Raw genomic sequence first — 17,520 nt, 5'->3', positions numbered from 1 at the left:
CTGTGTACTCCGCCCCCACCTTCCTGGCTGTGATTAGCAACAGCAGGAGCCAATGGCTGCCGCTTCTGTGTCTGGGCCAATAAGGATGGAGAGGACTTTGAGAATCTTAGCCTTTAGTACCACTTTAAAAGAATGACAAATCCTTTAGCAGGTAAGACAGTTCACATATAATGTATGTATTTCAATAGCGTATGTAGCTGTTAGCCTGGAGTTCCACTGTAACCAACAACTACTTTATTTCATGCAGTACAAAAATCTGCAGTGCGGCTTACAAAAAAAATACATATTTATGTTTTAAATTATTTTCCACATAGAGCTACACATTAATGTTCTGCTTTTTTTGCTTCCGTCCCAACAGCCTGTAATATCTCAGACTGCTGCACAACAATAAAAATGTTCTTTTAATCTCTAATTAGCTAATGTTTAGACAGCGGATAGAGCAACCATACCACCAGGGATGATCACCTCAGTCAGTTACAGATATTTTATAGAAGAAAACAGCTAGAAAACAAAAGCTAATGCAGTATTTTTTTTCTGTACTTGAAGCATAAAGGCAAGCCTACAGTAACACGGATACAATGTATAAAGCAGTCCTGTATGATTAGCCCGACTCAGCAATCTTAGTTGTTTATTATAAATGTTCCTTCGACATAACTTTTTTTTATCATTTATTTTTGTTAGTCACATGACAGCCGATGCGTTGCGAAGGCTTCTGCCTTTCAGGGAGGTGGCACCATTCCATTGCCCTTCTAGCAATTACAGATCAGAGGGCCGACAATGGTGCAAATTCAGCAGTAGTAGCCAGCTCTCCACAGGAAATAAGGGGATAACAACATCCCTGGCAGGAACAATGGTTATTACAGTAAACTTTGTATATTTCCTGATGTTCCACCTTAAAGTGATATCAAATCCTCAGTTTTTAAAGCATTTTCAGAAGCTGAATGAGTATGAAGCGGTTTATGTTTTAATCCTTGCCTATGTTCCATTTTAAGCTGGTGCCATGACAGCTACCCCACAGGTACTTATATAGCGCCGTCATATATATATATATATACACACACACATACACACACACACACATATATATATACACACACACACACAGTTGTGTTCAAAATAATAGCAGTGTGTTGAAAAAAGTGAATAAAGCTCAAAATCCTAGCTTTTATTTCCATACACACAAATGCATTGGGAACACTACACATTCTATTCCAAATCAAAAACACGAAGAAAAATATATCAAAATTTGTGCTGTTCCTCTAATAAAATTGAAGAAAAGTGAATATTAGACTGTTCAAAAAAATAGCAGTGTTTGTATTCTTCTTTACAAACTCAAACATTCACTATATAAACTGAAAAACGTTTGAAGATTTTGCTTTCCTTTGAATCACTTAATGAATATTTAGTTGTATAAGCACTGTTTCTGAGAACTGCTGTACATCTGTGTTGCATGGAGTCAACCAACTTCTGGCACCTGTGAACAGGTATTCCAGCCCAGGATGATTGGACTACATTCCACAGTTCTTCTCTATTTCTTGGTTTTGCCTCAGAAACTGCATTTTTGATGTCACCCCACAAGTTTTCTATTGGTTTAAGATCCGGGGATTGGGCTGGCCACTCCATAACGTCAATCTTGTTGGTCTGGAACCAAGATGTTGCACGTTTACTGGTGTGTTTGGGGTCGTTGTCTTGTTGGAACACCCATTTCAAGGGCATTTCCTCTTCAGCATAAGGCAGCATGACCTTTTCAAGTATTCTGATGTTTTCAAACTGATCCATGATCCCTGGTATGTGATAAATAGGCCCAACACCGTAGTATGAGAAACATCCCCATATCATGATGCTTGCGCAACCATGCTTCACTGTCTTCACAGTGTACTGTGGCTTGAATTCAGTGTTTGGGGGTCGTCTGACAAACTGTCTCCGGCCACTAGACCCAAAAAGAACAATCTTACTTTTATCAGTCCACAAAATGTTGCACCATTTCTCTTTAGGCCAGTCAATGGGCTCTTTGGCAAATTGTAACCTCTTCAGCGCGTGTCTTTTTTTCAACAGTGGGACTTTGCGGGGGCTTCTTGCAGATAGCTTGGCTTCACATAGGCGTCTTCTAATTGTAACAGTACTCACAGGTAACGTTAGACCTTCTTTGATCTTCCTGGAGCTGATTGTTGGCTGAGTCCTTGCCATTTTGGCTTTTTTTCGATCCATTCGAATGATAGTTTTTCGCTTTTTTCCACGTCTTTCAGGTTTTGGTTGCCATTTTAAATCATTTGCGATCATTTTAGCTGAGCAGCCTATCATTTTCTGCACTTCTTTATATGTTTTCCCCTCTTCAATCAACTTTTTAATCAAGGTACGCTGTTCTTTTGAACAATGTCTGGAACGACCCATTTTCCTCAGAATTTCAGAGAGAAATGCACTATAACCAGCATGTACAACATTTGCTGCTTTCTTTCCTTAAATAAGGGCAATAATTGCCACCTGTTTTTCAAAGAATGAATGACCTCACTAATAGAACTCCACACTGCTATTATTTTGAACATGCCCCTTTCAATTAGTGATTCAATTACACAAAATCAGCAGCATGCATGTCATGACTGTTGGGTCTGTTGGATTTCTATTACTCTACTACACCTGCTAGTAAATTATTTACCATGTAGAAATATAATTTCTACTAAAAACAGTGATTGATCAGGTTAGTGATGTCTGACTGCTATTATTTTGAACACAACTGTATATATTGCACATTGACATTGGTCACTAACCCTCCTGGAGTGTACAATCTAGGTTCCCTAACTCAAATACATACACATCCTAGGGCCAATTTAGATAGCAATCAATTGACCTACCAGCATGTCCTTGGAGTGTGGGAGGAAAAACGGAGTACCCGGAGGAAACCCACACAGGGAGAACATGCAAAGACCAGGGAGGTGGTGCCATGGTTGGGAATCGAACAAATGACCCTAGAACTGCCAGGCAGTACTAGGGTCTTTTAGCCACTGTGCTGCCCTGTATACATTGTATACAGTATACATTGTTAGAAACACACAACCCAATAGCCTAGGATGACAAGGCACTCCCTTGCTCCTCCTTCCTTCTCCCTTGGAGGAAACAGCATTGTCCACTGTTAACAGTTCCCTGTGAAGACCAGAAGTCAGGGAAGCAGCACTGAGAAAGCAAGAGTCCACAACATTGAAAGTTGTAAACTGCAGTGATGGGATAAAAATTTTAGCACATACTGTAGTTTACTGGTGATTGTTTATTTGGTTGTGCTAAATGTGTTGTTAAGTTACTACTACTTTAAGGTGCCCACAAAAACACCTATGCAAACTGAAGTGTTAGGCCAAGTAAAATATACCTCTTCACATCAATGGAGAACTGTGGGGGAGAAGCTAAGCACTGCTGTTACTGTTTTAGAGGAGAACTAAGCAATCAAGACTATGTATTTTAATGGTTTTCCTTACAGTGGCCGCAAGTGGAGAGAATAGATTTTTAGAAAAAACATCACAATCCAACCCCCCATTCCCCAAGCAAAACCATATGTTTCTCAATGTTAAAAAAGAAAAATTTAAGATTCTGTAGAATTCAGGTGTTCATATTGCTGCTCTGCCTGAGACCTCATAGCTTTTGTTTGTGGTTCTCTGCCTTTTTCTGGGTGCCCAGCATAACAGGTTATGGCCCTTTAGACATTTGTTTTCTTCTGCTGTCCAAGAGACTTTACAACTACTACCACACATCTGCTAGATACCGGTCAGAAAACTCTCAGTCACAAAAATATCAATGAGTATTTCCAGGTTCACAGATATCATTAAGTCCCCTGTGCAATTCATTCTAACGTGAGTTAGAGTAATTAACATAGGTAGCTTGTATATGAACACTGTAAAAGGAAATTCCTTTTAGTAATGACAAAAAGTAATATAACAAGACAGGCCTTTTTACACCTTAAGAACTAAAATCGATGAGGTTGATTTACTAAAACTGGAGCATACAAAATCTGGTGCAGCTCTGCACAGAAACCAAACAGCTTCCAATTTTTTTTTTTTCAACAAAGTTTAATTAACCCCTTCACGCCTAAGGGTAAAACAAATCTAAATGCCTAAGCACAATTTTGAAACGTTGACATGTGTTAGTAAAACCGTCCATATCACCACAACTAATTTGTAAATCCAGGTGAACTATACCTGTTTTTTTCAGAATAAATTGGGCTTTCATTTGGTGGTAAATGGTAATGGATATTGCCTGATTTTTTTTTTTTTATCAACGGAAAACTGGCCCAAAATAATAAAAAAAAAATATATATATATTTTTTTTAATTTAGCTGTGTGTTTGTTACTACCATAACCTACCAAAGAACAACCCAAAATAAATTCTTCAGCTCTTGACAAGAGCAGCAATACCATATATGTGTATGTTATTTGTTGTCTGAACCCGTAGTACAGCCCAGAAACAATAGTGCATTTTGTTTTTGTCTTTTTTTTTTTTTTACCAAAAACACACTGACATTGACACTGACTGACACCGGTAACCAAATTTTTTTTATATCCTGACCTTTGACCCTGACCTTAACCCAAACACTAACCCTAGCACTGAACTAGAGCAAACCTTGATCTAGGTATTTTTTCTTTATTTTTTTAATATTTAACTTTTTTTATTACAAACATTTTTTTTTTCTCTCTATGCCAGGAGTTAGAGAGAAACAATGTATCTCTCTCCTCCATTCATAGAGAAAGAGAAAAAAAAAAGGGGGCCGGGCTGTACAGTGCCAATCAGAGGCTATCACAGCGATCATGTGACCCGGAATCGGGAGTCCTGGGTCCCGATCGTTAGAACGGGACCCGGTGCTCTCAGTGACACCGCGGTCCTTGTGCTGGGAGCGTGCCTGCTGTGCGGCGCTCTCCCAGCACAAAGACAGGTACGCAAATATGCGGCCCCACAGAAAAATGTCCAGTTCTGTGAGGCCGCATATTTGTGTTACGTTGGCGTCAAGGAGTTAAACAAGATGAATTTAGAAGCTGATTGGCTGTCATGCACAGCTGTACTAGATTTTGCACTCTCCAATTTTAGTAAATCAACCCGATGTGTATAACAATTGCCAGCATATAGAGGTTTATGGTAGAAGAGTTTTTGTTTGCCTATTCTACCACAGAATCTCTTCCCTGCCAGCTACCAGTGCTTTGGTGATCGTACACTGACAGCAGCACATGCAAGCTCAGAGAACAATAGGTGCTGGGACAAAGTATCACACATGAGCATTCATGGGAGTTAGGTTATCCAGACCAAGCAAACCGTGAAAAGAAAAACTCCAAACAAGGAAGACCTGGAAAAGATGGAAATGTCTGAGATGGAGCAACAAAGGGAAGCATACATATCGCTAAAAGAGGGCATTTTCCTAGATAAGTGTGCCATAATGTGCCAATATGCTCCGCATACTTAGGCATTATGGCAAGAGCTCCTGAGGACTTAATTTAGTTCTGCTTTAGCAAGTTTTTCTTTGACTCCTCTACAATTTGGAAGCTTGGTAGTAAAGTCCAGTGACGCTATCAATTTTTTCAGAGGCCACATAATGAGGGTGTGCAGCCTTTATGTTTACAGTGAGCCTAAGGGCTCGTTCACGCTTGACTGTTTTACCAATGCTTGGCAAACGCCCCTATAGCGTTTGGCAAGCGTTGGTCCGGCGTTTGCAGAGCATTTTTTAACGCTCTGCAAACGCCGCATGCGCGGTTTAGCGGCAGTTACTAGGCGTTTGTCGAGCATTAAAAACGGCCCACAAACGTCTATAATGAAGTTTAAATGGTGTTACCGCTCCGCAAATGCACCGCAACCGTGTCGCAACCGCACCGCAAACGCCGGCCGTTTGCGGAGCGGCACCATAGACTAGAATAGGAAGCTTCAACACCTTCTGACTCGACCAGAGGCGTCTGTTTTGCCGTGACACAACACGGCGCTAACGCTCCCGTTGGAACAGCCCCATGTGCTGCAATGTGCAGAATTGTCCGACGCGTTTGGGAAGCGGTAAAAACGCTATCCCTGCTATCAGAATACAATAACTCAGTAGGAAGGATTCCCCCATCCCCACGCTGGTTGAACAAAAAAAAAAAAAAAAGTAATTGTGTATGGCCAGCCTTAGTTGTCCCCACTGGAACACTTACTCCTTTCTGTATTCCAGCTTAAAAAAGGTCTCATACTCCCTGATACAGTTTTAAATGCATATGTTATTTGGAGAATGTAACATAATCCAAATCTGAATGCTGGTAGGTAAAGAACCAGGAACTATGGCTGGGACATCTGACTGCTGGAGTCTCCATGAGATATAGGAAACCAGATGGTGGCTTAGCCCACTAGACTCCACCTAGAAATGCAAAGAAAAAGGTAAACAACCAGACATCAGTGTCACTTACCTTGTCTCCCTTTTTAATGGTTCGGACTTGCAATTTGCTGATGGCTTTTTTTGCAGCATCCCCAAGCCGCCTCTAAAAAGACACACAAAATGTAAAGTAAGTAATAACGAACACAGTTTACAGATCATTCTTATTTTATCAGTCACAGACTGTAATGTACTAATGTACTCTGTAGCAAATATCAGACATTCTCTAGACTGAGACCAGCATGGTTTGGGTGCTCTGGAATATTTCTCTTCCACAGTGATCTCTGATTTATTAACTCATTGCAAGATCACAATATGTTCATTCATAACTCACATATAGCAAACATTAGGAAGACAGATGGTTAAGAGCTGTTGGTATCCATTGTGCTACCAGTAGTTTGTTAGAGTTTTTCTTAAAATGTAGGATTTTTCATTCACACAGTCTGTCGTGGCAAACAAGGAACAGTACTGCAGGATAAGAATATCAATTTGCTGATTAAAACTACATAAAAAATGAAGGCTAGGTTCATACTTAAGCTACTTTTCTTTATAGCATTTTTTACAACTGTGTTTGTACATGCATTTTTCATGCGTTTTGAGGCTTCAACGTTTTTGTTTTTGCCAATGGAAAGCTATTACTAGGAGATGAATGGCAAGAAATTGCACAAAACATTTGTGCAACAGGCATTTTCAGGCACTCCCACTGAATTTTATAGGGTCCAAAAATACATGACTCTCAGTGAAGCTTTTATACTTTTGCACGCTTCAACCAATGAGCTTTAAGTGACACAACACTTACTGTAGGTGTGAATGGGAACCATTGTATATAATAGGGATCTAGTTGACTGTTGAAGTGCCTCAGATCACACTTCAAATTGCTCAGGTGTAAACTGGACAGAAGGCTAGGTTCATATCTATGCAGGTTGATGCGTTTTGTTGGCGCATTTTGCTTTCTTTTTTTGTTTGGCTAATAGGAAAGTACGGCCGTTCTGTCCATGTAGTGCGACTTTACACTCTCTGGCACTCAAGTAGCATTAAAGTCGCATCAAAGTAGTGCAGGAAACTTTATGTATCCAAAGTCACATTTTTTTCTGGCTAATGGGAGAATATTATTATTATTATACAGTATTTATATAGCACCAGAAGATTTGCTCAGCGCTGTACATTATAGTGGGGGACAGAACATGAGACAATACAGTAACAAAACAATGCACGAGGGGTTCGAGGGCCCTGCTCTTTCGAGCTTACAATCTAGGAGACAATCTAATATGACAGTTATGTTCATGTTGCGGGACTTTGATGCGCCTTTATTGCCAGAGAGTGTAAAGTCACATCAAAGTCACACTACATAGGAAAGTATGACCGTTCCGTTTATGTAGTGTGACTTTGATGCAACTTGAGTGCCAGAGAGTGTAAAGTCACATCAAAGTAGTGCAGGAACCTTATGTGTCCAAAGTCCCATTATTTGGCTAATAGGAAAGTATGACCGTTCTGTTTATTAGCCAAAAAAGTGACTTTGGACACATAAGGTTCCTGCACTACTTTGATGCGACTTGAGTGCCAGAGACAATAAAGTCAAATCAAATTTGCATAACATGAACAGAACTGTCATACTTACCAATTCGTAAAAAACAAAAAAACAAAAAAAAACAAAAAAGCACATAAAAAACCCAGCACTTTTGTTTTTTTTGTGCGGGTCCACTGAAGTCTATTACACAAAAAACACACCAGCTCAATAAGCACAGATGTGAACTAGATCCATAGGAAACCATGATAAATGGGCTGTAATGTGTTTCTGCAAAATGCACCAAAAACCATATTGGTGTGAACCAAGAGTAATCAAGGGTCATGCCAAGAGCATTCAGCATAGCTCCTGTTTGCATATAAGATAAACGATGCATGAATTGCAATGGTTGCAATGGGAATACTGCCCTCTTACTGCTTGTAAACCTACACATTTACCAAACGTGTGCAGGCTTTCCAGCAGTATCAGTGGTTTAAAATTGAAACTTGCCTTGTGATAAGATTTAAAGCAGACATTGCCTGTAAAAATATCACATTTCAATTTTATATAATTGCATATCAGAGATGGTGTTAAGTCCAAATGGACAGAATCAGGACTCCCCAACACTGTCAAGTCAGGAGTAACCACCATGTTTCCATATGGCACTCTGCCACCAGAAGACCACTGATTTGGTTAGCCACAGCATGGGTATGTTAGAACAGCATGCACTACAATAAATAAGGATCAGATATGTAAATATGTAATTACAATAAAAATTGGCCCAGCATAATTTTGTGAATGCTTGAAAATTTAATTCAAAAATGAATTCCAAGTATGGTATATATTTACAGAATTACATTTGTCCAGCTTGGAATAATGTAACTATATAGTTACACAGTATATACCATACCTGACAGAAGAAGTGGAAAGCATGACATCACTGCACCACCTTGTCCAATTAGAGAATGCTTTGCATTTATTCGGAAAATGTAAAGCATTCTCTGAATGGAAGTGGTGGTGATCGGTTGACCTTCACGCAGCACAGGACCTACAACAGGGGTGGGCAAACTTTTTGACTTGAGGGCCGCAATGGGTTCATATATTGGACCCGGGGGCCGGACCAAGAGTAGATGAATGATGTGTATGTGTCATCCATAGTAAGTATAGTAATATTCCCCCATAGTAAGCATAGTAATTAATCCCCCATATAGTAATTCATCCCCCATATAGTAATTCATCCCCCCTATAGTAATTCATCCCCCCTATAGTAATTCATTCCCCATATGGTATTTCATCCCCCATAGTACTATTCCCCCCCCAAGTAGTAAGCCAAGTCCCCCCTGTGTCAATTTACTTACCTTTGCTCCGCGCGTTCCTCTCGCCGTTTTCCCGTGCCGTTCCGGTCTTCAGGGCGGACTGTGAGAGGAGCCTAGCTCCCCTCATGTTCGTCATGCTGCCCCGCCTACACACATCCTGACAGCCAATGTTTGCCTGCCCTGGCTGTTTTTTTTTTTTTGTATCACGCTCCGCGGGCCGGATTAAAAAGGTCCGCCGGGCCCTATACGTGCGCGGGCCGTAGTTTGCCCATTGCTGGTCTACAACAATGATTTCAAGCTTTCAGGGGCATGCTTGACCAAAGTAACTATATATAAAATATTGATACCCAGAATTCCTCTTTAAATACCCACAGTATATACAGAGACAGCTTATGTCATTGTTTCACATCCTTCCCTAGCCATGGGATCTTGTGGGCTCTGTATGAAGATAGGGCTGGAAAATGAGACACATTTCTGCAAACAAATAATTTCCAGTACAGATGAGCATAGCCTGTTAAGGCAAAATCTCAGGATGTAAAGGTATACATACCTTTCATTGCATAAAAAGTTTCACAAAACAAAGGACTTTTTACTCTTAAAGTGGTTCTAAAGTCTTAAGGTTTTTCACCTTAATGTATACTATGCATTAAGGTGAAAAACCTTCTGTGCTGCAGTCCCCCCCAGCCCCCCTTATATTTACCTGAGCCCGATCTGATCCAGGGATGTCCTTGAGAGCAGAGGCTCTCGCCGCTGTGTCCCTCCTCCCTGGGCAGATTGACAGCAGCAGGAGCCAATGGCTGCCACTGCTATCAATCAAAAACTGTACTGAGCCAGCGAGCTATCCGCTGTGTCAATAGATGCAGACAGGGCAGCTCGGGAGCGAGCCCACACGGGTGCCCCCATGGAATGTGGCTTTCCATGGGGGCATCCACTAGACATGAGGAGCCTGGAGCGCCAGCGGGGGACCCCAGAAGAGGAGGATCCGGGCTGCTTTGTTGAAAACCACCGCACAGAGCAGGTAAGTAGAACATGTTGGTTATTTTAGTAAAAAAAAAAAAAAACTAAAAATATTTAATGTCGCTTTAAATATTAAATTTACCTCCATTCACACAGAATAAAAATAAGCTTTAAGGATGGCTGCTGTCTCTTTGTCCCTATACATAAAAAAATAATAATTAGAAAAAAAAAAGTAATAATGAAACTTAAGTCACGTCTTCATTTTGTTTCTTTTCAGCACAGGAAAAATAAGGTTCACAGTAGTTCCAGATACAATGAGCTCTGGTTTGTCGAAAGACCACAAAGTGTTCCATGAAGAAACAAGTGTGGCCAGTCCATTTTATAAAAGGACCTCTGAATAATGGCAAACAGCAGGCTCCTTCCTCATCTGCAGACATATTTCTAAAACAGCCAACACTTCAAGGTGCTAAAAGACAAGACTGGAAACATTGTGTTCAGATGCTGGATTTCTCCAGCAGTGATGGGAAGCAATCAAAACAGTCTTATTAATAGTCCTCAGCATGCATACTCTTCAAAAAAAGATTCTAAAGTGTGTCAAAACTCAATGGCATACTCCCATTTAAGCACAATGAACACTCAAAATAGTCAAGAAACAAAGCAGCGAACCTGCTTGTTACCACTTGTGCTACGGCAAGGTCTCAGCAGTCAAATACTTCTTTTTGTGTAGCATTTGAAATGTACAACATTAGGCATCAGGGCTGATTTATGTTCTTGTTTACTTATTTTATGTGCACATGGTTGGAATCAGCTTTTAACGATTGGATAACTGATGCCAATAGCCACACAATTTATTGAGTGAAGATTCTCAACTCCTTTAGTAAATCAACCTCATCATTAGCAGACAGATAAATAAAAGCTGAATGCAGGAAAATGGCTGTTAATATACAACATTCTGTGGATGGCATGGGACGAAGTAGGGAGGAAAAAAAGCACTATGCCTTCTGAGTATGAGAGCTGTACCTCTTGTATCTGCAGCAAGCCAAAAGTATAGCACTGGTTATACCATTCAGTATGAATTATGGTCCACGCACACTAGGCAGCTGAAAAAAATGCCAGAACCTCTGGCAGAAAAAGTAGCATAAAAATGCTCATAGTGGCTTGCATTGCACAAGAGTTTATGGACATTTGCTTTTATAAACATTTTCTCCCTCTGCTCATTTTTCAATATAATCAATGCACATCTGAAAACGCTGAATGCTCCTAAATGCCGTGTTTAGGCATGTCAAGTGTTAGTGGTATTCTAACAAAGTGGAAGCAACTGGGAACAACAGCAACTCAGCCACGAAGTGGTAGGCCATGTAAAATGACCTGTGGGGTCAGTGCATGCTGAAGCGCAAGGTACGCAGAAGTCACCAACTGTCTGCAGAGTCAATAGCTAAAAGACCTTCAAACTTCATGTGGCCATCAGATCAGCACAATAACAGTGCCTAGAGAGCTTCATGGAATGGGTTTCCATGGCCGAGCAGCTACATTTAAGCCTTACATCACCAAGTGCAATGCAAAGCGTCAGATGCAGTGGTGTAAAGCAGGCCGCCACTGGACTCTAGAGCAATTGAGACGTGTTCTCTAAAGTGACGAATCACGCTTCTCTTTCTGGAAATCCGATGGACATGTCTGGGTTTGGCAGCTGCCAGGAGAACAGTATTTGTCTGATTGCATTGTGCCAAGTGTAAAGTTTGGTGGAGGGGGGATTATGGTGTGGGGTTGTTTTTTAGGGGTTGGGCTCTGTCCTTTAGTTCCAGTGAAGGGAACTCTTAAGGCGTCAGCATGCCAAGACATTTTGGACAATTTCATGCTCCCAACTATGTGGAAACAGCTTGGGGTGGCCCCTTCTTGTTCCAACATGACTGCGCAGCAGTGCACAAAGCAAGGTTCATAAAAACATGGATGGGCGAGTATGGAGTGGAGGAACTTGAGTGACCTGCACAGAGTCCTGACCTCAACCCGATAGAACACCTTTGGGATGAATTCGAGTGGAGACTGCGAGCCAGGCCTTCTCGCCCGACATCAGTGCCTGGCTTCACAAATGCGCGTCTGGAAGAATGGTCAAACATTCCTATTGACACACTCCTAAACCTTGTGGACAGCCTTCCCAGAAGAGCTGAAGCTGTTATAGCTGCAAAGGGTGGACCAATTCAATATTGAACCCTACAGACTAAAACTGGGATGCCATTAAAGTTCATGTGCGTGTAAAGGCTGGCTTCCCAATATAGTGTATTCAGTATGTTCTGGGAGTAGGCTCTGTTGTGTCACTGCACAATCAGTACAGGAATCACAGCTTGCGGGCAATTAGGTCCCATAGAATACGAAATACTTACAAATTTTATTATTTCAGGTACTTCCATAGAGCCGTCAATTTACACAGTGCTTTACATGTATATATTGTACATTCACATCAGTCCCTAACCCTCAAGAAGCGTACAATCTAAGCTCCCTGACTCACATCACTAGGGCAAATTTAGACAGGAACCAATTAACCTACTAGCTTGTCTTTGGAGTGTGGGAGGAAACTGAAGTACCCGGAAGAAACCCACGCAGGAACAGGGAGAACATGCAAACTCCAGGCTGGGATGCTAACCAACAACCCTAGTACTGCCAGGCAGAAGTGCAAACCATTTAGCCACTGTGCTGCCTGAAATAAAATTAAACCATAAAAAAAAAAAAAAAAAAAAAGCTGTAAAGCATGCAGGGAACCCAGGAAGACAGGATAGGAGGCACTCACAACATTAAAGGAGATTTTTGAAGTAAGCTTAAAGAGTACGTAAATCCAACATTTTAAATTGATATGAGCCTGCTATACCATGTACTTGTATGAAAAAGTATCCTGTTCTCTTTGCATTGCTACCTTTATTTAAAATCCCTGGTGTTCTTGCCAGCCCCTCTGCTTTCCTATTAAAAATGACCAAACTAAGCAGAAGAACACAGTACGGTCAGTTCTCTAGCTACAGTGCCTTGAAAAAGTATTCATATCCCTTGAAATTTTACACATTTTGTCATGTTCAAACCAAAAACGTAAATGTATATTATTAAGATTTTATGTGATAGACCAACACAAAGTGGCACATAATTGTGAAGTGGAAGGAAAATGATAAATGGTTTTTAAATTTATTTACAAATAAATATCTGAAAAGTGTGGCATGCATTTGTATTCAGCCCCCTTTTACTCTGATACCCCTAACTAAAATCTAGTGGAACCAATTGCTTTCAGAAGTCACTTAATTAGTAAATAGAGTCGACCTGTGTATAATTTAATCTCAGTATAAATACAGCTGTTCTGTGAAGCCCTCAGAGGTTTGTTAGGGAACATTAGTGAACAAACAGCATTATGAAGGCCAAGGAACACACCAGACAGGTCAGGGATAAAGTTGTGGAGAAGTTTAAAGCAGGGTTAGGTTATAAAAAAATATCCCAAGCTCTGAACATCTCACAGACACTGTTCAATCCATCATCTGAAAATGGAAAGAGTATGGCACAACTGCAAACTTACCAAGACATGGCCATCCACCTAAACTGACAGGCCGGGAAGGAGAGCATTCATCAGAGAAGCAGCCAAAAGGACCAAGGTTACTTTGGAGAAACTGCAGAGATTCACAGCTCAGTTGGGAGAATCTGTCCACAGGACAACTATTAGTTGTGCACTCCACAAATCTGGCCTTCATGGAAGAGTGGCAAGAAGAAACCCATTGTTGAAAGAAAGCCATAAGAAGTCCCGTTTGCAGTTTGCGAGAAACCATGTGGGGGACACAGCAAACATGTGGAAGAAGGTGCTCTGGTCAGATGAGACTGAAATTGAACTTTTTGACCTAAAAGCAAAACGCAATGTCTGGCGGAAAACTAACACTGCACATCACCCTGAACAAACCATCCTCACCGTGAAACATGATGGTGGCAGCATCATATTGTGGAGATGCATTTCTTCAGCAGGGACAGGGAAGCTGGTCAGAGTTGATGGGAAGATGGATGGAACAAAATACAGGGTAATCTTAGAAGAAAACCTGTTAAAGCCTGCAAAAATCTTGACTGGGGTGGAGGTGGCCCAGTCTAGACCTAAATCAAATTGAGAATCTGTGGCAAGATTTGAACATTTCTGTTCACAGACGCTCTCCATCCAAACTGACAGAGCTTGAGCTATTTTGCAAAGAAGAACGGGAAAAAATTTCACTCTCTAGATGTGCAAAGCTGGTAGAGACATACCCAAAAAGACTTTCAGCTGGAATTGCAGAAAAAAGGTGGTTCTACAAAGTATTGACTCGGGGGGACTGAATACAAATGCACGCCACATTTTGAGATATTTATTTGTAAACTATTTTGAAAACCATTTATCATTTTCCTTCCACTTTACAATTATGTGCAACTTTGTGTTGGTCTATCACATAAAATCCCAATAAAATAAATTTACATTTTTGGTGTGGAAAATTTCAAGGGTTATGAATACCTTTTCAAGGCACTGTATGCTGGGAACTGAGCCTGCTCTCCTCCAATGATCAGACGTGTCTAGACACCCCCTGCACAGCCTTTCACTGGGAAGACTAGTATTCTGCGGTTTCTCCTCTCCAAGCTCTTATGCATCTAAGAACAGAGGGGAATATGATCACTAATAAAAAAAGGGAAAACATTTTATAATTTGTTTTAGATCTATACACTAATGTTTTGTGCCTTTCATCTCTATTTTAAACTGTGAGTTGTTTTCCAAGGTGAGGGTTTAGAATCATTTTAAATTGGAATGTCAAATATATCTTTTGTTTATATCGTTATCACAATGCTGATGTCATAAAATGAACGTGTATGATGTGATTATAGAATTCCATTAAACATTACTTAGGACCATTAAAATGGTAAAATTGCATTGTTGATGGTTTACAAAAGCATCCACATCGTGGAAAACCTAATTACTGAATGCTTCTCCCTTTCCCTAATGCACAGATACAAAAGACTGCTTGAAAAATAGGAAAATCACATGGCATACCTGACATCAAAAGTGGATGCTAACAGTATACATATAGGAGTAAAGAGGACATAAGAAATTGTTGCGATTACACTCACATTTAGGACTTATTTCATCTACTACTTGAAGGGCTCTGCTGCCTTCAGCTTAAATTGATCCTGTCAATAGGAAAGCATCCTGTTAATAAAAAAATATTAAAACTACTTATATGTTCAGTCACCGATGACTTTAATTTGTACTCTTTTTGTAGAGCTACAGCCACTGCTGGCATCCGATAAATCAAGTTGTGTTGGATCTCTGCCTCTCCCACTGTGCATGGGGATACAGTAGGGATGGAGTAGTGGAGTAGATGAGAGGCTGCAACTAGGGAGCACAGCAGGGGACAAGGATATCTGGGTGCTGTGCCTCTTCAATGTTCACAAATAGTACAGGTAGTTTTGTTCAATTTAGTGTTATACTTTACTCTTGCTCTTTGTGACTGCTACCAAGACATGATGGGGTCAATTCACTAAAGGTTACCGCATGCGATAATACTGTGACGTGACTCATTTGCATAAATTATTGCGTGCAGTAATAAAATGACCAATTCACAAAAACAAAACAAAAAAAAGATTCGGCGGTATTTAATGTAAAATTGAAAATGTGTCGGTACATACCGCCAAAAAAAAAAAAAAACCCATGCGGTAAGTCCAATTCACACACAGAACAGAAAGTAAAAAAAGATGCAATATTTATCACCAGGGTTTTGCTGGCAGTATCACATGCGGTATTTTTTCAGATGCAGCGAGGGGGTTCGTCTGGTATATATATTAAGAGGAACCCCATGCCAAATTTGTTTTAAAAAAATGGCGTAGAATCCCCTCCAGATCCATTCCAAACCTAAAACCCCTTAAGATTGCGAGGGGACCTGCACGCCACCTTTTTTTTTTTTTAATTTTGGTGTGGGGTTTCCCCAAAATCCATACCAGACCCAAAGGGCCTGTTATGTATGGGAAGGGGGGGGGGAGCCCCACAGTTTTTTTTCATCATCTGTACTTGCTGGCGTGTTTTGTTTACATTCAGCTGTCAGTGGGACACCCGCTCACAGCTGATGAGTCATCCGGTGTTAAAGGACAACGCGTCTGGCTTCCTCAACAACTAGCTACTGTGTGATAAACTACTGCATGAAAATATTCGGTAATTATCCCAATACAGATATTTTACTGCAAGAGGTATTAGTCGCAATATACTTAGTGAATTGCACATTTGAAAAATATGTACTGCATGCGTCATTTTACTGCATTTTTTCAGTCGTTATTTAACACTTAGTGAATTGACCCCGATGTGCGGTATATAGCAAAGATACTATTAGTATACAGTATTTATAAAGCGCCAACAGTTTGCTCAGCGCTGTACATTACAATGGGGGACAATACATGAGACAGTACAACAATACAATGCGATACACGAGGGGTTCGAGGGCCCTGCTCCTTGGAGCTTACAATCTAGGAGGGAGGGGATAGTGGTACAGGAGGAAAAGCTGTGTGGGATGGAGTGGTAGGAAGAGTGGAGGAGATCAGCAATTAGCAGGGGGGGCGGTATAGGCTTCCCTGAAGAGGTGGGTTTTCAGGGTGCACCTAAAGGAGAGGAGAGTAGGTGATAATCTGATGGATTGGGGTAGGGAGTTCCAGAGGATGGGCGATGCCCTGGAGAAGTCCTGGAGGCGGGCATGGGAGGAGGAGACCAGGGAACTAGAGAGAAGGAGGTCTCGTGAGGAGCGGAGAGTGCATTTTGGGTGGTATTTGGATATTAGGTCGGTGATGTAGTTTGGGGCAGTATTATGGACAGCTTTGTACATCAGTGTAAGCATTTAGAATTTTATCCGTTGGGCAATCGGAAGCCAGTGGAGGGATTGGCAGAGGCGGGTGGCGGAAACGGAGCGGTTAGAAAGGTGGATGAGTCTGGCTGCCGTATTCAGGATCGATTGAAGCCGGAATAGTCTGCGGTGAGTGAGGCCAGTGAGGAGGGAGTCACAGTAATCGAGTTGTGATATGATGAGGGAGTGGATGTGTTGTTTAGTATACTATTGTACACTATTCCTATATGGTGCAGTAATAGTCTCCCACAGCCATCAAAAGAGAAAAAAAAAGAAGCAACACAGAACAAATATGGTTACTTCCCCATACTGTACTGAGCAATTTCTGGAAGTACAGAATAACAAGTTCAATTACAAAGAGAATTATTTTCATTACAAGCACAGGAAACACATTTTCACTGCAATGTGACTAACGTTGGCACAATTTATAAAGAACACTTTTTTTTTTTTAACTGCAATCAGGTTTGTAAAATTACACAGGCACTTCCAGAAACTATTGGAACCGGAAACATGTTGTAA

General features: G+C 40.9%; 1 protein-coding gene across 2 annotated transcripts in view; it reads right to left on the bottom strand.

The window, feature by feature from the left end:
- RNF150 (ring finger protein 150) overlaps nucleotides 1-17,520 on the bottom strand; it is a 211,307-nt gene that overhangs the window by 72,340 nt on the left and 121,447 nt on the right. For both annotated transcript variants that reach the window (XM_089693882.1, XM_089693881.1), the window contains exon 3: nucleotides 6,399-6,470. In XM_089693882.1, the coding sequence (XP_089550008.1) occupies nucleotides 6,399-6,470 (72 nt within the window). The remainder of the gene's footprint in view (nucleotides 1-6,398; nucleotides 6,471-17,520) is intronic.

Source organism: Staurois parvus, unplaced genomic scaffold, assembly GCF_062004578.1.
Source record: "Staurois parvus isolate SC_StPar_1 unplaced genomic scaffold, SC_StPar_1.0 ptg000639l, whole genome shotgun sequence".
Classification (NCBI taxonomy): domain Eukaryota; kingdom Metazoa; phylum Chordata; class Amphibia; order Anura; family Ranidae; genus Staurois; species Staurois parvus.
Note: the sequence above shows the minus strand (reverse complement) of the source record. Positions and strands in the feature narration are given on the sequence as shown.